At 42.4% G+C, this 25198-nt stretch overlaps 1 protein-coding gene across 2 annotated transcripts in view; it reads right to left on the reverse strand.

The window, feature by feature from the left end:
• HECW1 (HECT, C2 and WW domain containing E3 ubiquitin protein ligase 1) overlaps positions 1-25198 on the reverse strand; it is a 173179-nt gene that overhangs the window by 124078 nt on the left and 23903 nt on the right. For both annotated transcript variants that reach the window (XM_009695568.1, XM_009695567.1), the window contains exon 3: positions 81-175. In XM_009695568.1, coding sequence (XP_009693870.1) covers positions 81-175 — 95 coding nt within the window. The remainder of the gene's footprint in view (positions 1-80; positions 176-25198) is intronic.

Here is a 25198-nt window from a genome sequence, read left to right on the forward strand (position 1 = left end):
AGCAGGCAGGGAAAGCAAGACATAGCACAGTGACAACAGGGAACACACATGGAAAACAATAAAAGGTCAGCATAACTCACGGGAGCTGCATTGTTTTTCACCGTGACGCTTGGAGTTGTGGCTCGTAGTGCCCCACTCACGCCATGGTAGTATTTGAAGCAGATCTTTGTTTCAGCTAAAAAAAGAGAATTGTTTTAGATTAGAAGAACTGCCAGGGAGAAGTTGCACAATCGGTTACAGCTCACAGGCACGAGGCTGGCAAGCAGTTAAATCACGAGTGGTTCATCCCAGGTTGGCTGGCGTGACAGGGTCTCTCTTACCTTCAGTCCTCCTTTTGCCAGAGGGAAACCTAGAGTTTGGTTCCTGCGACTTAAAATGAGCTAAAACCCCAACCTCTTCTGAGTAGCAGTTACGACAGACAGACCGCAGAGTACCTGATCAGCATCCTTTAGCTACATTAGGAAGAAGAACAGTAGGGACAGAGAGACCCTCCCTGTTCAGACATACCGAACGCTAACGTGCAGAGAAAGTGAGAAACTTCCTTAGGACAACGAGATGGCATAGTTGCTCGCTGACAGGTTTCACTGACCCAATTTGTTCTGGCCTTGGTCAGGGCAAGGACATAGATCTATGCAGATTAACCGCTGACAGTTACAACATTAAAAGCTTTTTTCAGAAACAGCATAGTACCACGAGACCCCACCTTAGTGGATTTCCACTGACTTTCAAAGATTTCATCTAGGTCAGGAACACAAGTAAGACCATGATTTTGGACTCATAGCGCTGCTTTTTGCCATGTACGTTGATACTCAGATAAACTAAATTAAACTGAGGGAAACCTATTTCAATAACTGTATCAAGGTATAGAAGTAGTGAAACCAGCCTTACAACCCACTTTCTTGTCTGCTACAAGAGTTTCAGCCAGCTTTGCTGCTGGTCCGTACCTACAACTAGACGTGAATTGCTAGTACGGGCCATGATCCTGCTCCCATACGTTGCCTTGGAGCTGAGGACCTGCGGGAGCACATCCTGGCCTCCTGCTCACCCGCAGGCAGTTTTCTTCCATAGCAAACGAGGCTGTGACTTGGGCTGATACGTGCCTACATACAGCCAGGACACAGTGGGTAGGCACTGTATGTATGTAACAGGTATGTTTGTGGGATCTGAAAAACGCCTGCTTAAATAAAAGCAGCATTCACATCTTGCAGTTTTAACTGGGCAATGCCATCAAATTTTTCAGCTGTTCCACAACGTATGCAAAACTGCTTTTCATAATCAAGTTTTTCCTTAAAACCTTGCTTCGCAGTTGCTGCCGAGGTCCAGGGAAAACACCAGCCTCTGCCTGCAGAGCCACAACGCTCGCTGCAACTACAGAGCCTATGTAAGAAAATAATAAAGAATGCCAATGTTTTAACCTACAAATTGCATTGCAGTTTTAACACCAGTAACAAAATGAGCTAAATCAGTGCAGCTGTGACAAAAGATTATGCAGTGGTACAAGCAGAAACTTTGGCCACAGATTATGGTGCTGTGATCTGCCGGTTTGGTAGATCCAGAAAACAACCGTGCAGTGCCCCAGGTGGAAGCAAAATGTTGGAACATGAAAAGCGGAGGAGACCCTCAAAAATGCAGGTCTGAGTTGCTTACCCTGACACTTGCAGATACACAGGAGGAAAAATAAATCCTGATTTCTTTTTTGAAAGACAAAATAGTTTTGGGAGTGTAAAGCCTTCCCAACTTTTACACGTGACTTGGGAAATGAAAGCCAAAGAGCTTATGTTCCCAAGTAGTTCCAGCACTTCTCACTTCCAGGTGGTTTCTCAGCACTCGTCCCCGAGGAGGCATCAGGGATGCGCAATCCACCGACGAGAAGCACGGTGCCAGCGCAGTTCATCTGCTGCTGTATTTTCCATCCCCACAGCTCATTCTTCATCAGACAACCAGGTGCACGTTTCTGCTCACACGGTGGAAATACACACCTCTCCCTCTATACACACAGATGCGTACATGTGCCCCTTCTACTTCACAGCACTTCACAAGCAGCAGAACAGGCTACAGAACCCTTCAGCATCTCCATGAGGGGCTGCAGGGCCCATCCTGGGGTTTAATTCACAACCATGCCCCAAACAAACTTCTGCAAATTTGAGAGATTTACTCAAGGTGTCACAGTGCCGCTGAGCAAGCGACCCCGTTGTCACACCTGGGAGTAGCAGTTGTTTCCTCTTGGCAGCAAAAAAGTAGGATGAGCCTATGGGACTGAAAAACTGCAAGTCCAGATTGAATTTTCACATGGTAATTTTCTCTACAGGACTTTTAACAGCTCAGCAGCTAACTCATTTACTCCCTGAGAAGACAGCAAAAGCTGAGGATATCACAATAGCTAAAACATGCAGTTCTCACCAATTATTCAAATCTTAATTTTCCTCTCCCCTGGAGATTTTTAGCTACAGTTTGCACGGAACATTGAGAGCTAGAACAAAGATCAGCTTTTTTTTTTAATTTTTATTAACTCATGTAGTTAATAAAATATAACTTCAGGTACTTGGTCTGTATGACAACGTTCAGGCCTCACAGCAGGAAATCTCGCCGTAGGTTGATAAGTAAGAAATCAGTTACCAAGCACATCGGAAAACTATCATTTAAAAGCATCTATTCAATTAAACTAAAAGTATTAGACAGAGAACAGGAGGAGGAAAGAATATAACCTTATGTAGGTATTCTGGATATTATTAGCATTGCTTTCAAGGACAAAGGATTACTAAGATTGAATACGTATCTGGAAAGAACCATATGGGTATCGAAGATTCCTCTGTCACACAACTACTATTTGTAATTTCATTTTCACATCAAACTGCCCACATACAGATGTAAATGGGAAAGCAAGCAACTCTGAGAGATGCAAGTGTCACCCAGTCCAGAACAGTGGCAGAGGAGGAGTTGTTCCTCAGGCAGTATTTGCGGGGATTAATGAATGTCAAAGGTCTTGTTCGGAGAGTAGATGTGACAGCACAAAGTCTTACAGAGGCCTTCACAGCTTGGGAAATGGCTCTAGAAACATCAGGGGAACAACATTTTCTTTTTTCTTGATTCCCCCTCCCTCTTCTTGTCAGATCTTTTTCAGATTGAAAATATTAGGAAAACGGCTATTGCCAATGGACAGATAAAAATTTAACAAGTATAAAGCTTGCAAAATTACATACAGTATCTTTGTGCGCAAAAATGCCACACAGACCCTAGTTGGGCTTTTTATGGCCAGGAGCTGCTCCTTCCAAATAACATTGTTGGTGCCATGTTTTTCACTTTAATAGAGTCCTAACATTTTAATCCTTCTGAAGACTGTTCTTGTATTCCTGAAGCACCTCTGAGACATTTCCAAAGCAGATGCAGACATTCACTGGCTTGGTATCGCTGCCTCTACAGATGAACAAAAACCACTGTAAATACAGGCAAGGCAGTGATATAAATTAACCTCAATATTATCCAGTTGGCATTCATATGTAGTTATAAGGGCTGTTTGCATTGTAGTCTTGTAAATTAGCTTGTTAGGAAATAAAGGAGACCATTTAACTCTGTCCTGCTGCCCTAGCTACATGGCACAGCGCACAGGTCAGGAGCAGGTTGTCCAGTTAATCCCCAGTTGTAAATAAATCGGTGCCATTGTTATTTTCATCTCAGTAATTATAAGTAGCAGCTCATTGGATCAGGTAATGAAGTTATGATGTTAAAGTCATGAAGTAATGAGGTTAAATTCTCCTTTCAATTAGCATAAATGGCAGTTAGACTGGTAAATCTTCCAAGAGATGAGATGTCTAAAGATGCTCAGAAATACTGGTGCCGCCTGTGACAATTACCAAACTATTCAGCAATTTTCATGGCTCAAGAACAAAACAGCGTTGTATTCCCTTTACACCAGGCTCGCTATCGCCATTATACCATAGCTGTGTACAGCCTTCCACTGCATTGATATAAATAAGACAGCTCCCAGTTGTATGCTCAGACCCACTGCTGTAACCATCACGGATGCAGAAGATAAGAGCTGCCCGACAGCAAGGGCCCCGAGGCAGGGTAATCAGAGTCCGGCAACAGGAGAGGCCATTCTGTTTTCCTCCTTGCACTGCAGCCCACCAGCACCTCTGTGGGCCACACAGGAGGGATGCTCATGGGGAAGGGAAAGGAGGCAGGATGCAGCCCATCCCCAGACACCATAGAGACCACTCCTCATTCAGAGAAAAACTCCGAGAATTTTGAGTTTTTGCCAGAGAACAATTCTGCCATAGAGCTTCATCCCTCTCACAAGGAAAAAAAAAATCATCTGGTCTGTAGAAAATGATTTCTCTATCAAAGCCCTGCTTTATCTCAGTTACCAAATCAGTTTTGCAAATTAACTGGAAAATTAATTTACCAGCTCAACATTATTCTTCTTGGCAATATTCTATCCTGCCTCCACAATCACCCAGTCCTTGAAAACACCCGACCTCCTTACTAAACTGAAGTGAGAGGAGATAAAAATCTAGTAGGGTCTGCTGATGAATTGCAGCTGGGGTTGCTGAAGGTTGAAAGCCTCCAAGAGGTACCCTTTGTTTCCATCATCCACTCGTTCTTCTTTCCTGTCAGTGTTATTGCTCCTGTTGGTTTATTCGATACCCTTTCCCTTTAAAATATTTCCATTCCTACTCATCTTCCTCATTCCTTCAGAGTTGTCAAAATTGCCCTAAATCTCTTCTCGAAAGTTCACTTGCTCTTATAATCCTCTGCTTCTCATTTACTAAGGCTAGTCTGGTCTCAGAGGCTTAGCTTTCACTAAAAGGTGGATTTATTCTCTCAAATATAAAAAGCAGCACTACCAGGATTAGGCAGTTTCCCTTGTTAAACTGAAAAAAACCCAACCAACCATCCTAACGGGTATTTCAAGGAAAGACTAAAGGATATTCTTTGGGGAAGGTAGGAAGCATCGGCTAGTGTTTGATAGGAGTGTGCGATACACGTAAGGCACTTCCACAACCTGGTTGTGATTTACTCCCATGATACTTTTTGTTTCAATTAAATAGCTGAGGTGACTAGGCATTAGCTAAGCACAACGTCAGCCTTAAAAACTGAGTCATTTGTGATCAATTCAATCTATTACCAAAAGAGCTGTTGTTGCTCTTTTGGGTAAACACTGTGCATGAAAAAAATGAGAGGTGTCACAAACCAGTAAAGAAAAGGTGGCCGTCTTTGGTAAGTGAGTGGCAACCAAGTGAACCAACTCCGAGAGCGAAGCAATTAAGTTATGAGTCAAAGTTTTCCCTTGAGAGGACCCAGAAGTAGAATAAACAAACATCCGATACTGTGCTATAATCAGATCGCTATGGGACCATCTTGAATTAAAGTAGCCAGGGTGATCTGTGGAATTGAAGACAGAAGATGTCCAAAGTGGAGACAGAGTCAGTGGAAGGGAGAACTGATTGAATGCAATGGGGAAACTGGGAGAGGCATATGAAAAAATAGGACACACAGTTACAATAGGAAGCCAAAACAGGAGATTAAAGGCTGTTTATGAGGTGATGCGGTACTGGAATTGAGTAAGAAACAACACCGATGTCAAAGTTTGAGGGAAGGAGAGAACTGAGATTAGAAGAGGATCACTGCAGAGAGAGAGTAGGACAGGGAAGCAAGACTAGGACTGTCTAAATGAGAAGAAAGCAGGGGAAAAGAAACAAGGCAAGGAATAGCAGGGAGGGGAGAGCAAGAAAGTCAAACCTGAAGAGGAGAAAAAAGTGCCCTCTCGCAGAGAGCTTCATGAAGCATGGAGCACAGTGCATGAGCTGTATCAGCAGCTACCTGTGAAACCCGGTGTGGAAGCGTACGTCCTGCCCACCTCTCAGGCCTGCCCACCCTTCTCCACCTGCTGCTGCCTCCAGCACCCACCTCCTGCTTCTGCATACCGCTGGAAGTGCGGAGAGCAGGGAAACTGTGCAACCCAAAGAGTCGATAGCCAGTGTTCCTGCATCAGCATGAGCCTTTCCCTAAGCATCAACCGTTTTTAGATAAATTTAGGTAGTTTCTCCTGATACTATACCTGCCCTGTCAGCAAAGAATGAAGAGACATAAGAAAGATAAAAGGTAAGGTTATTACCGGTAGATCTAATTTGTACTTACAGCATCGATACACGGTACTGTTTATTTCCATCACATACGCTCCATGCAAACAACAGCTCTTATTTCTTGTGCTGCATCAGAAAAACTGCCTGTTCCAGGAATGGCCTGTCCAACATGCAACGGTGACACTGCAGCCATCAAGCTGGTCTGCTATTTAGCCACCTATGGACTGTGTATTTCCTTAAGCTGTAAACTGCATCTGCTCACACTTTGTTTAGCATCACACCCACTTATGGTCTTCCATAAGGTGCCCCAGTTTTTAAACAACTAACAATTTAAAACCAAACGAGGCCTAAACAGATGTGTTTCTTTACTCCCAGTTGCAGAATGTCTTCCAGTTTTCTGATGACTTTTTCCTTGCCCCGCTCTAAAACGTGCTCAAACACATGCGAACAGACTGTTAACAAGACTTCTTTAGAGAAACTGCAAGATACGAGATTTTTTAAAACCTCATCTTTCAGATTATTATAACGCTTCCAGGCAAGAAAAAAGTACCTGGAGACAGAATGAAGGCTGAGCAGTATATATCAACAATTTCAGGCACAAACACCTTTGCAAGGAAACTGTAATAGCTCAAAACCAAGCAGAAGAACACCCAGAAAACTTTTAATCAAGATTAAACTTAAGCCAAAAATCCAAACTTGTCAAGATGCAGAAATGTACCGTTAGAACATTCAAACGGCCTTAACGCTGCAATAATAAATAATGTATTTCTGGTTTTGTAGCTGTAACTGATATCTGAAGAACATATTAGATGATGTAAGTATTTTTATTTCATCTTCAGATGGTGGTGGCACAGACTGCTATTGCTTCACGAGGGTTGCACATTCAGGGCTGGAGTTACCTCCTTTGTAACAGCAGAGCTGATTGTTACCATTTATTATATTATCGATTCTTTGTTCTGTTGTTATTTGTGATCTGCAGATACTCTCTACTATTGACTTTCACTTCTATTTCCTTTGCTTGATAATTTGATTCAGCAGCTACCTGTCTCCAACCACCACAAGAGTAATAGGGTAAATTAGTGCACTAATAACTAATGGGAAGTAACAAATCCTCACAGTCAGTGGGCCAGTCCTCCTCTGTCCTAGCTTCACTTGTTGGAGCTCTCAGTGTTGCATGCTCTATACTATCCTGATTTTGGGTGTAGCTTTGTATAATCCACCTCTACTACTATGCTGTTCACATGAAGTGACATGCATCTGCTTACCCACGACTGCACTGTGATTAATTTCCATTAATCAGAAATTTCAGGTGTAGACTCCTGAGCATAAGACACAAAAATCACACCATTTTTTGTCTTATGAAAATAAAGTTATCCAGGAGTTTCTATTACAAGAGACATACAACGAAGTGGCTCTGTAAACTGCTATTCAGGAAGAACATACAGATCTAATTTCAATAGGCTGTTGCTTATGTGCTACCCTCACAAAAACCATCACAGAAGCAGAATGGTTTGGTTGGAAGGGACCTCAAAGTCCACCCAGTTCCAACCCCCTGCCATGGGCAGGGACACCTTCCACCAGACCAGGTTGCTCACAGCCCCATCCAACCCGGCCTTGAACACTTACAGGGATGGGGCAGCCACAGCTTCTGTGGGCAACCTGTGCCGGGTCTCACCACCCTTCCTGTGAAGAATTTCTTCCTAATATCATCTAAATCTTCCCTCTTCCAGTTTAAGGCCATTGCACCTTGTCCTATCACTCCATGCCCCTGTAAAAAGTCCCTCCCCAGCTTGCTTTCTGTCCTGTTGGCAAGACTCATTACTAAAGAATGCTAGCAGTTGGAATGGATGTGTGCTTACACATTAATTTCCAGCACTTGTATATATTTCTCCATACAGGCAGGACATCTAGCATTGCTGATTACTAAAGTCGCATGACATTTTTCATTATAAACCTTGTTTTCAGTTCCTTATACATCTTCAAAGATACATACATTTGGAATAAAATTTTGCATGCCAGATGTCCACCTCAGATCTACAGAGATGCACAGCAATAAAATTTCATTCAGAAATTTGTAGCTGTGAGGGTAAGGGAAAACCACGAGTTTTTACCCATTAAAGATTTCTGAAGACCCTTCCTTTCACCTCCCACGTTAATATGGAGCAAAAGTCACTATACTTAGCATATATCTTTTGCTGTTCCTGTAAAAGTACATTACAATTCAGCTTATTTATAAGCCTCTCCAAAAAAATTTCAGTTTGATACACTCATTTGAGACACTTTTGATTTTACCATCTACATGCCCAGGAAATCTCCTCTGTGCTGAGCATGTTCCAGACTGGCATTAAGACAGACTTTTGCTGCAATATGGATCTAAGTTCTCCCTGGCGTGGCACACGTCTGGGTGTCTCTCCTGGGAGCCAGAGGTCTGCATCCTGGGTATCTCCCCACTGTGCCAAGTAGCATGGAAGAGCAGAATATGAATCCACTGCTGATTTGCCCCTGTTGAAGGAAGAGTTGAAGGCAGCTGGGGTGATTAGGAGCATGGGATGTGGAAACAGAAGCCAGGACAACAACAGGCAAGATGGTGAAGAAAAAATAAAAATAAAAGTGATTTGTGGTGGTCATAGGCTTGAGTACAGAAAGATTTTGGCAGAGCAGGTAGCAGAGCACTGTTTCAGTCTTGCTAGGACAGATGAGTGCTGCCAGCTGCCTTCACGGAGGGAAGGCAATGCATGTACTGGGGGACTTGTATTCAAGCTCCCCATCAGGCAATCGCAGGGAGGTGGCAATGGGATTTGTGGTCAGTTTACTGGCTCAAATTCCACCCAGATGGGCAGAGGTTGGAATGCATTTGAATCTACAGCCATCCGGTGGCCCTTGTGAAAGTCCAGTTCATCACGGACAAGGGTCTGTACCATCGAAGGGCCCAGTACGTCTGGCATTTAGACTGACAACTAGAGTCGAGGCAGAGTAAAGCAAGGCAAAGCTTTTGCAGATGCCCACCTACAGGAAAGGTCAGTGGAAAGATGCCACCGCCCAGCCAGTAGCTAAAGATGTTAAATGCCGTTAATAAAAAGGTGTTTTAGCCCTTATGTAGCTAGGAACAGAACCCACGGTTTGCACTGGGGCATATTCTCCAACTATTACCCACTTCTTAAGTTGTATTGTATAACATGAGTAATAGAATTGAAATTTAGTTTGCTCAGACAGCTCACATCCTTGAAAATAATCATTTCCTCCTAAAATGATCTTCAGAAATGCGAGATGGGGGAAATTAAAAAAAAAAAAGACTCAGCCTTACCATGCCTGGCACTGAGTCATCTCTCATCCCATTGAAACCAACAGAACTACTCGCTCCATATTCATAAAGACAGCAAGATCCAGTCCAGAACAAGCAAGAATTTTATCTACTTACTCACAGTCAAACCCAACAGCGTTATCTATCTGCTCTGCCTTTACGGACTGTTGTAAGGAAAGGACTGATAGGCACCAATCTGGGTGAATGAAAGTTGGGGGGGTGTGTGTAACAACTTACATGCCTTTAATCAGGAGAAGGAAAAGCTGTTTGAGAGAGACATTTATTCACTGCAAACAACAAATTATAAGGGCTGCACTAAGATTGAGACTTTAATGAAATTCTGGAGCCTACAGGCTTTTATGTAAATCAGCTTAACGATGAGTTTTTCACCATGAGCATTAGCAAGTGAGCAATTTGAGAAAATCTTGCAATCATCAAAGCATTTTTAACTGTGTGATAGTTGAGTCCATAACAACTGGAAACCATGCCTAAAGTTTGCCCTCTGATCCTAAGCACTGACGCACAATTCACATGAAAAACAACATTGCAGGCAAAAATCAAACACACAGTTCATCTATTTATGAGGGAGATGATCTAAAATAACTTCTGAAGTGAAACAATTACATCAGACTAAGTTTTTAAATAACATTTCTGTTTTCAAACTGCTCATCATCCTGGTTACAATGGACTCAGCAGTTCTTTATCAAAACTGAACAGTAGAGGAAAAAAATCTCTATGTTTCCAGTACAGTGGAAACGAGCCTTGCCTCACCCGCAGAAAGCCATCTGTTTCCCTGTATTAGTGGCCCCTTAGCTACACCAGAGCCACTGACAATATTGAGGAAAAGCATTTGAATTGGAGAGATAGCGCCTGTGTTCTCAGCTACACCAATATACATTAAAACACAAAGTAAACAGATAGAAAATCAAGATACAGAAACACTGACATCCCTGAGCTTTGTTCTACGTGGCAGCAGAGGCACTGCGAAGGTGACTCAGATGACAGAGAAAGGTGGAAACTCAAAACTAGAAAACAGCTCACAGCTTCACAAAAGAGGAGGGACGGGCACAGTTGGGGACCCCTCTCCTCTCTTTACTGTGATGTACAGCCACTGAGTTAGCCCAGATGAAGCAAGCTCTTCTCAACTGTCCCTGTCGCAATATCTTTTAGGCTTCCAGGTATTACGTCTGCAAGTTAATTGCCTGCGAACCATCAGCTCCTTGCTTTTATCAGGGTAACAGTAGCTTAAAGTCTTAATTAAATACATATGACTGGATTATGCCTTCAGGCAGACCTCTGAGCAAGAGATAACGCATGAACTTCAGAAGCCAAGTGCCTGAACGCAGCCCTCTACATCACAGCATGTTTTTATTCCCCTTGATCTCAAGACACAGGTGGACCAGGCATCGCTTTGGATTTACAGAAGCAGAAAATGACATCAGCCATATGATCAATGATGAGCGTTTAGGAAGGTGCAAACCATAACTTTTACCTGGTGTCTGCTTTGTGAAGGGAGAAGACAGCATGAAAAGGGACACCTTGCAACTCCAAACCCAGCCAAGTACTGACATTGGGAAGGATTCATGTGTTCATTTACATTGGTAGCAGTTTAATTCAAGACACCTGCTATAGCACTTCTTGAGCAGGAATTTAATCACATCTGATAAGCATAACTGAATTTCACATTAGAAACAGAACACTCCCTTGAGTCAGCCTTTCAGTTTTTTCCCCAAGAAAGTTACCTTTGAGGACGTTAGTGCCAAAACCAGCCATCACGGACCTCACCATTCCCCCAGCTCCTCTTACGCGTTGTGTCCTTTCCTCTTGTTACTCTGCAAACTCTCCCAGTCAGAAGCCCTATCGATTCACATTTTCAAGTGGTAAGCTCTCTTCAGTCACTGTAAGAATGCTTTACAACAACAGTTTCTTTGTGTTTGGCAGCCAGACCATGCAATATTAAAACTCACCGTGTTCACTCTGATTGGGAGCTATTACAGTCAGTCAAGCATGTGCCATGCAGTATATAAAGAGAGTCTTGCAAATAAGTCCTTGGGCAACAAGATGTGAATATTGCCAAGAAAAAAAAAACCACTTTGCACTTGGATGTAAGAGAGAAGCCAAGAGCTTAGCACTATTACTCACAATACCATAAGGGCTGCTTTTCTTTTTTAATACATTTATCACACTTCAGAATCAGTATGCACACATTCCTTGTCTCTACTGCATATCTGAAGATATTTTTAGCCTAATATTTCCATGACAACGAAGCAAGAAATGGTCAATTTGAGAAGATGGCTGAATGAAAATTCAAAATGCTTGCAGAAGTAGCTTTCTAGTGTTCAAATTATTTCAGTTACCCACTACACTAAGCACATTATTGCTTGTTGCTGCTCTTTCTAATCATCAAATTAAAAAACTAATTTTGAGTGATTAAGAGAATTACGCATCATGTTATCATATAACAAAGACTGTTCATTGCTCTCATAGTACGAACACCCTAACACAAGTAAAAGACGACAGCAAAATGCTACTTTAGATTGAAGAAAGAGCTCACAGAGAAGAGTAAGAAGAGATGCTGTGATACTCTTCAGCAACTGGTAACAGTTTACACGTACAAAGAATGCGATTGCGAGTACAACAATACAAACTTTTTGCTTTCCTGACTCTACCACAGAGCAGAACTATTTGCAGACAATTTTAGAAGAGAATCATTTGCAACATTTGGAAGACTAAAATGAAGGCCAGTATTCCAGGTAGGGGCATTAAAGGCAAGGAAAACGTACAAGGGAGCAACCCATAGACAGACATGCACCTCTCCCTTCACCTCAGGATTATCTGGTGTTATTTGCAAGGCACCTAACAGGTCTACGCAGCATGAGGAGAAAATGAATCATAGAATCATTATGGTTGGAAGAGACCTCAACGATCACCAAGTCCAACTGTATACCTGACATCACCATGCCCGCTAAACCATGTCTCGAAGCACCACATCTAAACGTTTTTTGAACATCTCCAGGGATGGTGACTCCACCACCTCCCTGGGGAGCCCGTTCCAATGCTTAACAACTCTAACAGCAAAGAAGTTCTTTCTAATGTCCAGCCTGAACCTCCCCTGGCGCAACTTGAGACCATCTCCTCCTGTCCTATCACTAGTTACCGGGGAGAAGAGACCAACCTCCACCTTGCTACACCCTCCTTTCAGGTCGTTGTAGAGAGCGATTAGGTCTCCCCTCAGCCTCCTTTTCTCCAGATTAAACACCCCCAGCTCCCTCAGCCGCTCCTCGAAAGACTTTTTCTCCAGGCCCTTCACCAGCTTTGTCACTCTTGCAAACATTTTATTCCTTTCCACATTACTTTTCTCCTTCTTTGTGGAAAGGAAGTGAACAGCAGTGAACAGTATGTAATTCTATCTCTAAATACTTGTTACATTATTAAATATAAGCATGAGATGAACAGTCTTGCATTGTAATTACCCAACGACCAAAATTCCCCAAAGTTCAGTTGTTCTGAAAAACAGCGTTCTTTGAGGTCTTTTCTTAGTACACCAAAGATTTACCTGAATAGGTCTTGTAAGCATTAATTAAACAGAGGAAAAGAGACTTCTGTGTCTTCACAACACAGAGCCGTTCTCTTGTTTACACATCCAAAGCATTTATAATTAATTGGCTTCGCCCACTCAGAACTATAAGCCTTGAATAAAAGCTGCGTGCCAGCTATGCTGCTGATGCATGGTTTCCTTCCTCTCCTTTTAGTCTTACAAATGCTTTGCTTTACAACAGCAGGGCCTATCTTCCTTCCAGTTGCTGAGAAACCACAGGCAGAAAAAGCGCGCTCACGTCCCTTGGTTCTCGCAGAGACCTGCGAGTCACACCGCTGGTTGGCGAAACCCCATCAACATGATGCCTTTGCAAATACAGTGTTGCATCCGGGTGTAACGGATAAAAACCTGGCCTTATTCTTTTAGAACAATGTCACCGGAGTTGTTCTCCTGGGTACCGCTGCTAAGCTCAACACGGATGGGAGTGTGGCATGTGCAAGTTTAGCTAGGTTTACTTTTTCCAGTGAGGACTTGTAAAAGACAAATAAACTCAAAGTCCAGGTTACTCAGGGAGACACAGGAGGTCCCACAGTTGTCTGCTGGATGCACAGCCTCTTCTGTAGGTCTCTTTCTCTGCACATCAGAGGATCTCAGATGCTGATAGCCATCATAAGACACATCACAAAGAGAAAAGCCCTTGGCATTCCAACCTCAAACACTCTGATCAGTCTCATCATCACAGTTTCTATTCCAATACCATCTCACATACTGTCTGACTGCGGCCCACGCACTACAAGTTTCAAAATCACTGCTGCTTTACGTGATGCTGCACATATTTGCCACCACCTCCTCCACAGAAGGCAGCAGGAGGAACCGCAGCTGGCTCCAGGGAGACAGTACCAGACACCAGTGCCTCTGCATCTCCTCTCACACATGGCATGGACCGTTCCTTCCTCAGGGCTGCTCAGGTCTCTGTTGGGCAGCAAAAGGAATGCAGTGTGACCAACTCCTTTCTCTAGGAACAGGGATTGTGCTGTAGGTATGTTTTTGCATATTTGCATGCTATTAACACCACCAACACCTGTCTGTTGCTGCCGACAGTATATGGACTGTGCCCAGTAGCAAGCTATGTATAAGCCATAAGCTTGGTCCTTCAACACTCAGCACGTGAAATTCCTTTTCAAGAAAGCAATTCACAGGCAGTTCTGTGCAACAAGCATACAGTTGCTCCCGTGTATGTTTTCCTTGCCTTTAATGCCCCTACCTGGAATACTGGCCTTCATTTTAGTCTTCCAAATGTTGCAAATGATTCTCTTCTAAAATTGTCTGCAAATAGTTCTGCTCTGTGATAGTGTCAGGAAAGCAAAAAGTTTGAATTGTTGCACTTGCTATCGCATTCTTTTGTTGTCAGGTTGTGTCCAAGATCCCAAAGGGAGAGAAAGAAGGTGCCCGTGTCTCGTGAGGGAGGCTCTGGAGGGCTCAGGATCTGAATTAACTGAGAAAGATTTACATCAGAATGAGAACCAGGGCTGGAGATTCATCAGATTTAGATCTACAACTCTGTACGTTGTTTTCTAAAGATCAGCAAGACAACAGAAAAACCTACTCAAATTACATTTTTAGCAGAAACCACAAACTGGACTTCTGCTTTTGACCATAGTTGGATTCACAACTGTATGTGACGTTGGATCACAACACTGAGCCTCTCTGCTCTCTTTTACAAAGATGAGGACAGCTCCATCAAACACTGCTGCTCTTCTGAAGCTTGCACACAAAGGCATCTTCTACAGGAAGCACACTATGAGACTTTTGAGATTTGCTTTACAATTTTGACTGCAGAAGGAGAAAGCAGGTAACTGCTGCATTTGGTTGAGCCACTCTACAGTGAAGGATTTCCTACATTTTGGCTTGAGATGGCCCGTCGCTGCTCACCCATTCAGAAGACTCCCATTCACAAGGGCATTTTGATTAGGCACACTGCTACGGTGCCTATTGTCAAATTCCTGGGGAATTTACACGACAAAGTACAAGCTATCAAGAAGGAAAAGATCAAAAAGCTGCTAAGAAAGAGGTATTATACCTGTTATTACCTCTCACCTTAGAGCTCGCTCTGCAATCTCCTATATTTCAACAACTTTTTTTTTTCCTGTTCTGAAATATCAACTTCTGTTCACCATTTATTTTGCAATCTAATAATTAGGGAAGAAAATTGCTGTAACCACACAATGAAACATGACTTTTTAAAACCCAGCAATTCCAAAAGTATCTTACTCGGTACCAGTAAATAGAAGGGCCTACAAATTGGTTACATTAAGTTGAAAGGCAAGATAAAATATCCTGACTGTAAAAAGACCAGTGAATCTAATGCTGACAGCATTGGATGAGCATATATGTTTTCAAGTGCAATAAAAACATGAAACTGTGGGGAAAAAATAATACGAAACAGATGCTGCATTTGTGCAGATTAAAAAGTGACTATCTTGTAACATATACTGGAATAACAAGAAATGGAAATACCACATTTAAACAAGCAAGGGGACAAAGAATCATAGGCAGCCTAGACAAGATACTGCAGAGTGAGGAAGGTTTATTGTCTAGCAAAATATATCGAGATGTACATTGGGAGATTGTAAAAAAAAAACCAACAGTTTTCAAATCATTGTTAGTTCTTATTGATTATAAAACCATACACAGATGCCGGTATGTCCGTCACCTGAGGGTGTCTGCCAGGTGGCTGGCACATTCTCTCTGGCTTTGCACTTCACTGCTGGGACCCATGGTGCAAGCCGCAGATCTTCGCTTCGGTGGCCGGGGCTGACATTTGCAAACCTTCAGAGCTGTCATCCCGACAGCAGTAACTCCTGGCTTGCTCAAGCCCATCCAAGCTGAAATCGCAGCAGTCAGACAGGAAACATTATTATTTTAATTTTTTTTTATAGTAAAGGCTAAGGTCTCCAACCATGCTCAACTCCCACAGGATTTGCTGCACTGTGAAAAGGAAATCCTAATGCAAACCTTCAATAGCCCGAGCAAGATCTAACAGCTGTTGTGTGCCAACACCCAGTGCGATGACTACACAGTCCAGACTGCAGATAACCTCGGCTATTTTTAAAACACTTTTTCAGAAATAAGCTTGCAGAGAACCTGGGCAAAATCAAAAGCGGAGGCAAAGGGCATCTGAAAAAGGAAGCAGCAGTAGAGAAAAGAGGATTCTGAAGTAAATACCCTTTGAATCACTTGCACATTTGTAATGCACCATTGCTAATTTATACTTAAGTGTCTATTATATAGGGTTTCCCCCCCCCCTAATTTGCCAGTTATATACATAAAAATATGACACCTAATCCTAATCTTGGGACTCACATTCGTGCCTCCTACAGCCCCAAGCAAGAGATTCTGAAACCTTTTACTAACTACCCTATACTCAGCAACATTGAAAAGGGAAAATGCTGTGCCTCTTCCATGCAGTCTGGAAGGCAATGTCAGCTTCACGCACCCAGGGTAAGGCTGAAGACTTCAGGTCTTCGTCACCACCTGGGCCACGCTTTGCCATCTCTGGCAGAAACACACTGAGCATTCAGGCGAAATGTTTCAGTATCAGGAAACCTGGGTTCTGTTTGAACTTCTGCCACTGACTTATCATAGTAGTTTCACTCAAAAAAACTCTTTCCTGACTTTATTTCCTCCTCTCTACGATGAAGAAAATTATACTTCTGGCAACCCAACCCAAAGGGAAGGGATATGACTGTTTGCTAGTCCTTCCATAAGTCAGTTTTCCTAATAACAGGGCTGTTTTTCAGTCACAGGAGAAAAGTATTCTCTTCTGCAAAGCAACATGCTCACGACCACATTCAGGAGGGGCCCTAACGAAGCGTGTTAGCATCTGGGAGCACCGCAGCTCAGTAACAGTTAAATCCCCAGCAGGTCTATGGTGCAGCCGGTCAATCTGGCCCTGCAGAGGTAAGGCACTACACGCACGCTTCTCTACTGACCTGAAGGGATCGGATTGAGCGCGTCATCGCAGGATTTAGCTCTGCTTATTACTTAAGCTGCAATCAGTCAGGTCATACTGAAATTGAAAAGTACATCTTTTAAAGTATTTGTTTGTTCAGATCTACCCTATACCTGTTTTCCCTTAAACCACAGACAGGTTTGTACTTTAAAAAAGTCCTGAGCTGTAATCCTGTCGCTCCCGGTATGATAAACTGTCTGCCCTTTCTACATAACGTACTGCAGATGCATTAACCAAACAGTTCCTTTACGTCTTCGGGTGCAGTTTACCCAACAGCAAGGGAATTGTCCCATTCTTACAGAAGCTGTAACAGCCTCTTGAAACCAATCTCATTTGTTGAAATGCTCAAAAACACAGCCGGACCACCTCCCCTCAATTTTCACGATTCTGTAAGCTTGTTTTAAAACACAACTCGCAAAGTCAAGAAGGTCATACAAAAGTATCTGTAGGTAACATGTTTTAGTTCACTCACCAGGTCAAAAAAGAATCTATTAAAAAAATACTGTAAATGTGGGGTTATTTTGCAAGTATCCTTCTTATTAACTATCATCAGTAAACATGTCTTTTTGGGCAGCGTTGAGAGCTGAAAAAGAAAGGGCATTGAACAGAGCCATGAATGAAGTTTTGAGACCACAGGAGAGGCAACAAGCTATCCTACTGGTTTGAGTTTTTCACTTCTAAGAGGTCAGGTAATGATTCCACGATGGGTTTGCAATAGATTGGTTTGTAGGGTTTTTTTCCCCCCCCTGTTACCTCTGGGAATTTCTAGACTGAAAACCAAATAAGTGAACTCTCACCTGCTGTGAACTGACACTGCCCCACAGAAACCAACGGATCCAACCTAGTTCACACATACAAAATACCCAGCACCTCTTGTTTTTCAAATAGAGATCCTTTACACAAGTATAGATCTCCATAAGCGATCCAATAGCACATTTCCAATCTGAAGTCTCAAATAGGCTCTAAGGATACACAAATTTACCTCCTAGCAAAAGGCCAGCCCAAGATGTGCATTTTTACCATGTCAATTTGGTCTGTCAAAGAAAGCATATGTGCATGTACACCATCCACACGTGTAATGCCGTCACGGACATCCAACTGCTGAGTGCCACACAGACTCCAAAACAGGTAAATGTATTTCCAGTATGGCTGTTTTATATTTTTGATGGTTCATTTTTCTACTTCCTTGCTGGCTTGGAGTATATACCTACCACAAAGTGACTGTCATGACCTCAGGGAGGGCTGGCAGACACTACTTTGAGTCAGCTGCCGGTGTCCAGGAATCTTTATGTCAGCCTTGACAAGCCATGGCTTCAAAAATGAAAGTGTTTTGAAGGACTAAGTGACTTTTAGTCCACGGTACAACAAAAATTGCTTACGAATTTTGTGTTTAATTTATTCCAAAATCTAGACTATATGCCTCTTCCACAGTAGCTGTCGTAAGTCTGATTCATCGGTGGGCGGAGAGCACACCTACCTCTTCTCATTTTCCTTCCAAAAGAAATAGTCTCCTCAGCTGTAATCTGTTCCTTTCACATCCACCTGTCAGTCAGTCCTGCTGCCCTTCTCCAAAATATTTCTAAAGCTCCTGCAATCTTTCCGTTTAAAAACAGCCAGGTAATGAAAAAAAAATCTGCTAAAGGCACTACCAACTGCATTTATATTCCACAGTACATTACATGCATAGGTCAGCTAAAGCATTTATGCATGTCACAGAAGTATTACTTAGCATTTCACTGCATCTCCAACGCAACAAATTTACGAAATTTAGAAAAAGAAATAGATCTGCTAAAGCAAAACCAGATTCTACTTTCCAAGCTGCACAAAACCTAAATGGGCTAGTTCGGAGGCAGAAACGTTATCTTTGCACCTATTATATATATTTAAAAGGTTTCCACTAAGTCATTTTCTAACAGAAGAAAGCACAATATGAAATTTTTAATCCATCGTAGCAGCTCAGCACACTTTGTAGAGAAGCAGTAATTACAGAGGTGCCTGCTAGCAGTGCTACTGTTAAGGCTGTGTCGAGGGGTTCATTATTAATCCAGTTCTCATGGTTTCAGAGCTCAATCAAAAAAACTCCCATGTACTGGCCTTAAACCACCATAGAAAATTTCATCCCAGAAGCAATTTTATTTAGTTACTTTTTCTTCTTGTAGAAGTGCGAAAAGGGAATTATATCACTTTTTCATGCTTTTCTATGAATATATACCAGGGAGAGAGTTAATAATTTTAAAACAGCAAATTGACACTCTTGGGTGAAATCCTTATCCTGTTTAAATTAACAGCTAGTTCTCTCGACTGCAGCAGGGACAAGATTTCAATCTCTGAGTTCTGGAGAAGTTCAGATCCTGATGTCCACAGAGCTGCTCTGCCAGAGCAAGCACCTTCTCCCATTTCATTTACAGCCTCCTTAAGCCTGTTCCAGTGGCAACGTAACACAAATTAGCTCAAACCCCACTGAAAGACATTGGCGTGGATTATTACACTCACGCACTGTCACACGTCTCCCTGTTTTGAGCATTGCTGAGTGTTTCTGATACAACTAGAGATTGGATCTTTGGAAAGAGATGTTCTACACAACAACTGGAAGCTGCTCACAGCTCTCCGAAAGACACACTTCGCACGAATCAACGCTGGTTTAATCCCCGTGCCTTCCCCAGACACAACCACCACTGACAGTGTAGTATAACACACACAGCGCAGGTCACTAGAGTTGTAAGAGATCTACTACTGACGGAGTCCAAGGGGGACTTTACAAACAGTACTGAGACTTTTGTCAGTCTTTTTGGAAAAGGACCATCTTTTGCAACAAGGTGGAAAGCTCGCATGAGTTTCCACGATAAGGCTTTAAACTAAGCTTTTAGTTTGAATTGACTCTGCCTGTGAATCCTCTGCCTTTGTAAAGTAGAAGTCATGGGAAACTTTGTTGATTTGCTCGATTGCCACCTACTCTTCAGTCAGGGAAATCAACATAGCTGCAGCTGAGATTTCTCCTAAGTTTCATTTTCTTTCCCTCAAAAGTCAGAGAGAAATTCGAATGGAAAAGCCGCATGAACCCACATGAAAATTCCCTCTGTACCAGAACACGCTAAACAAAAACCACAAGTCAGAGGCTTTTTGTTAAGGTCCCACAACTGAGCCCCACACAACTGAAGTCTCTTGGTAACGTCAGCCGATTCGGCCCCAAACGCTTGTTTACATTACCAAGCTTAGCAAGACACTGAGGCCTTTAGGAATTGCACCTCAAGATGATCTAAACTACCAGGATTAGAGCAAGCAATCCAGTAATGACAATTAATTACAAGGCCAGTAATCAAATGGTCACACCAAAAATGGTGTGGTGTTGAGAGATGACTTCTGGCAGAGAGTCACCACAACTAACTGAGGGAGCATCGTCTTAAACACCACAGATGACTGCCACGGCTGTCTCTGACCTCAGTCCCTACAATCCAAAATGTCACTCTACGCATTCTTTTACATTTTCACCTTAATAGAAAAAAGGTATGTGATGGGTTCTCCAAAATCTAAGGAGGAGTCAGGGAAAAGAAAAAAAAAGGATAAAGCCAAAGTATACGGGTACCGAAGTTTATTTCTCATTTTTGTGACATGCCATGCATAGACTTTGTGCAGTTCACAAAGGGAAAGGAAAATGGGGAATCTATCAGCTATGTACATTTAATACCCTCACAGGCAGCTCATAAAGCTTACCATAATATCCCGTAAACAGGAAAACATTTGAAAGCCTGAATCCAGAAGCATGCTAATTACAGAACATCACTTATATGTAAATCAAGAAATCCTAGGCAAGTGGAGGGAAGGAAATAGCTCAGGCTCTCCCATGACCGTGAGATGCCACAGTGACAAACCAAAAAAAGTAGTGTTTTGTAAGTGAGCAGGGCTGGCTCATTCCACCTCAGGCAAACGATTTATCAACAGGAACAGGAAAAATGCACCTCTTGGAGGTCTCTAGGCTAACAGACTGTAGAGGTTCAGAAGTCAGAAATAAGCATTAGCTGCTATACCTGAGAAGCTAAGGAGAATTCCTTGCTGTAAAGCAAAATCTTAATAATGCACTTGTATTCTGTTTTGAAGTAGTATATTCTTTCATCCTTAAATCTTGTCTAGCAATTAAGCAGACTAATACTCTGTAGGCATATCACTTTTTGGTGTGGTAAATCTGCTGTTCAACTGGAGCCTGACAATCTGGGGAGGTTAATCACAGAGTTTGTGTGGGTTCCCAGGTATCTCTGGAGCAACCCAGAGTTGCCAGGTTATAAAGTGATTTTACCCTCAGGAATTGCCGCTCAGCAGGTTGGATAAACAGCAAGTTAGTAGGAAGACAAACCAAGACTCTGAAATCTCTACAAGCCCCTGATACACCTTGATGTATTCCAACTATAGGCTTATGTTAACAGAGTAGAAAAGGAGAAGCAGAACTCCAGTCACATACCTGTAAACACCTGTGCTAAACAGCAGCAGTGTTAAGAAACTTCTCTGTGTGTAGATTGATTTTTTGAGACCAGAGGCAGGAGAGGGAGGTGTCCACGAGACGTAGGCTGCAGCAAAAGCTGCTTCCCTTCCCAGGGTCTGCCTGCTGAGCCCAGAGGAACCCCCAGAGGCCAAGAGCCCTTACCAATGAGCTGCCGGGGAAAGCTCCCTGGTCCTCCTCTTCTACAAAAAGATTACACATTTATTCCGAGTGCTTTTTCCTCCCTTGGGTTTGCACTCTCTACTTTGCTGGGTTTGTACTTCTGCCACTCAGAAGTCTGTCTGGGGGAACACTGCTGGTAAATTACAACCACCACAGCTTAAACTGATACATGTGCATCGCCCATCTTCTAACCCCCAGCTACATCTCATGTTTGCAACGCAGCAGCAATGCACTTCATAATCAAAATCGATGTTGTTTCTTATGGTATTAATTATTTTCTTTTAAAAAAAATCCATTCCTTATATCTTTGTGTGCTTTATTTATAAGATAATTATTTTTTTCCCCTGATATTTTTAACGTTTCCTTTTTGGATCTTCCAATGAATAGCAATGATCATTAAACTAATAAGGTATCCTAGCCATGCAAAAGAAATGGGTCAGGAAAAAAAAAACAGAGGCACAGAGAGATCACCTTTGAAAATGAACTAAGACTTGTTCCACTTTTATATTTGAGGCCTCAGACACATTTACATTTAGGTTACATCACTATTATTATTTTCTGATTATGTGTAAGAAAACAAAAATCACAATGAGGGTAGTCAAACACTGGAACTGGTTGCCCAGAAGAAAACTCCATCCTTGATGATAGTCAAAACTTGACTAGACAGAGTCTAGAGCAACCTGCTCTAACCAGATCTGCCTTGAGCTGCCGGTTGGACCAGACAACCCAAGATCATTGAACGGTCATATTCACATCTTTCTTACCGCGTTGAAGGGGCCGCTAAGAGGCAGCAAGATTATCAGTATATGCAGTCTAATCACAAAAAGCTGCCTTAAAATGGCCCCGGAGAGAGAAGGAATCAGACCTGTAGCTCTTACTTCTCAGGAATGAGTCTAGAGCTATGGCTGAGCTGTGATGGCTCGCCCCAGGAAGGTAAACATGTCACCTCCTCACATCTCCACATCCTATTGCTTCAGAAGTGAACAAGTACCTGCCAGGCACACAGGCTCTGCTGCCAAGGAAAAGGAAAGGTCTGGAATAAACACTGCAGTCTACTCTTAGACATCTCACTGTAGCAACTGCTTTTGATAAAGGACGCTTGGAAAAAAAAATCCACAGGCAGGACAACTTTTAAAGAGCGAACACATAATGAAATTAGCATAGATAATTTAATGAAAGGGGAAGGACAGAAGGAAGCATCCTTATGGAAATTTAATTAATAAACAATTACAGCAAAAGTATCTATTTCAAGGTTGGCTTTTTTTTATTTATTAAAAAAGCTATCAGCAGTGAGATATAGGAGGAAATTATACTTGCTACTAATGGGGTAAAGTGAACATCCAAAGTATTGAACGGGTTGGAGAATAGCTTGGAAGTACAAAACACTGTCTGAGGCTCTCAAGATCCCATTACCAATATCAAAGACCTTGCAGAAAGATGGTTCTGCTGGGCAAAAGTGTTTGAACCCTGCAGGGAGACAGTAATTCATCCCTGCTGATCTCCCACTCTCTGAGTAAGTCTATTCTGGATATAAATGGTGTTCTTGACATCTGGTAGTCCTACAGCAGGAAACCCTGGACCAGGAGTAAGATGACAACGAGGCTGGATTTACTACTTGGTTAGCAAGAAAAGCCAATTACCAAAAGGCTTCCTGCATCTTACGTGCACTTTTTCAGAAGCAGGATGAGTTACCACAGCACTACACCACAGACATAATTCTGCCTTCCTCATGGTAGGTCAAATTAGTTTTTCTAATAAAATTGTCCAAATGCCACTGTATGAGTTGGATAAATGTTGCCATAAACACAGCAAGGCACGAGACAGAGCAGCTGGCTGAAACTGGACAATGACATAGCAGGGTTACAACCAAACTTCTGTATTATGTGAAGGGATTTATCCCCCTTTTACACTGAGATTTTCCTGTGTCACAGACATCTAAGAGCCCTTCCAATGCTTTGCTACTGTAGAGAAATATAAAAGAGCCTTTCTTTTAGATGTGAAGCAAACTCACTGCCTCCATAAACTAAGAAAACTCTTAGCTTCAATACATACGCTCCACGTTCTGTTTTGATTAATTACTTTTTACAGTATGCATTAACAGAATTACAAAAAAATCCATAAAATTCTCCAAAATTAGAAACAGTAAATTATTGACACTGATCTATTCTTCAGGACCTTTAAACTAATGATGGGCTTGGTCAATAAACCGTCTGCTGAGTTTGCTCTCTCAAGCAAGCCCTTGATGCAGCTTAGCCTTTGCTCAGAGACCTATGTCCTTGGAGACCCTATCCCCCCTCCATCATCAGAATCTTTCAAGTTTGATGGTGCTGAGATCTGACCATGACAAGACAGCCTACTTGTCTCCTGAATAATTTTGCATCCATGAATTCAACTTATATCCTTCATTATAAAAGCCTGAATACAAGTTTGTTTTTTTTTTTTAATTTAGAAAGAATGTAACTGAAACAAGGCTCAGTACCTTACCACTCTTTTGGAGTAAATATGACCTTTTGATGCATGTGCTGATACCCTTCCAATCACAGCTGCTTCCACTGCATTTGTCTTCTGTTTTTCCACAAAGATAAAACCACTTGGGCAAAGTCTGCACTTGGGGTCTCTGTACACAGTTGTACATGAAAGGTGCTGGGCCGGATGGCGCACAGGGGCTGCATGCAAGAAATTCTTACCAGATTCAGTGGGGACTAACTTGGTTTGCAGCAGCTTCAGAAACACACCCAACAGAAGTACCCAAGGGCAGAGCATAGGGGTCCCTGTGCAACGGAGCAAAGAGGTGGGATCTGTCTTCCAGGGCAATTCCAGCATCAATCAAAACAAACTTTCCAGAAGCATTTAACAGGAGCAAAAACTAACTAATTTGTGAGTCAAAGATGACACTGTAATCTCTTACTGTCAATGGTAGAATGATTATCAGTCACAAACCAACATTACTCAAGTTACCCTGATCCATTAAAACAAATTATGTGACTTCAGCACCAGTTGTGCAGAATACTAACATCCAAAGTTCAAAGCAGCAAAACAACAGGTATCTGATCATGCATTTATCAAATGCTAGGTTAGATGAGAAAAATACAGCTACTAGCCACACTACTGGACTTCAGGAATCTCTCTTCATTTCCTCAAGTGCATGATACACACTTTGGTATCCTGCGTGATACCAAAGCTAAAGCAGAAAACAGATTACATGCACAGGAGTTCTGAATCTAAAGCAAGTACAACGTGTCTGAGGATATTGCTGACATGACTGGAAGAGCAAAATAAATACGTAAGTGAACCTGTATTTTCAAACTTTGTCACCTACAGTCAGACTCTTCCAGACCCAAAGTGAAGATGTACCGTTCCCCACGGCACGCTGCCTGGTACAGAGAGGTCTAACAGCTTCGACTTAAATTACTCTATCCTAGGGAACAACTGCACGATCAACAAGTGACTCCAGAAGTGCTCAAGGATGTAGGTCCTACCTGATATCTTCAGTGGGATCTGGAGAAGAGGCAGTGGTGCAGACCACATCAGAAGTTACAGTGGCCCACAAATTTTAATGCTGGAGGCATGGAGATCCCAGCTCCTGACAGTTTCAAGCAGGAAGGCGACA

This window comes from Cariama cristata, unplaced genomic scaffold (genome assembly GCF_000690535.1).
Source record: "Cariama cristata isolate BGI_N322 unplaced genomic scaffold, ASM69053v1 scaffold5652, whole genome shotgun sequence".
Classification (NCBI taxonomy): Eukaryota; Metazoa; Chordata; class Aves; order Cariamiformes; family Cariamidae; genus Cariama; species Cariama cristata.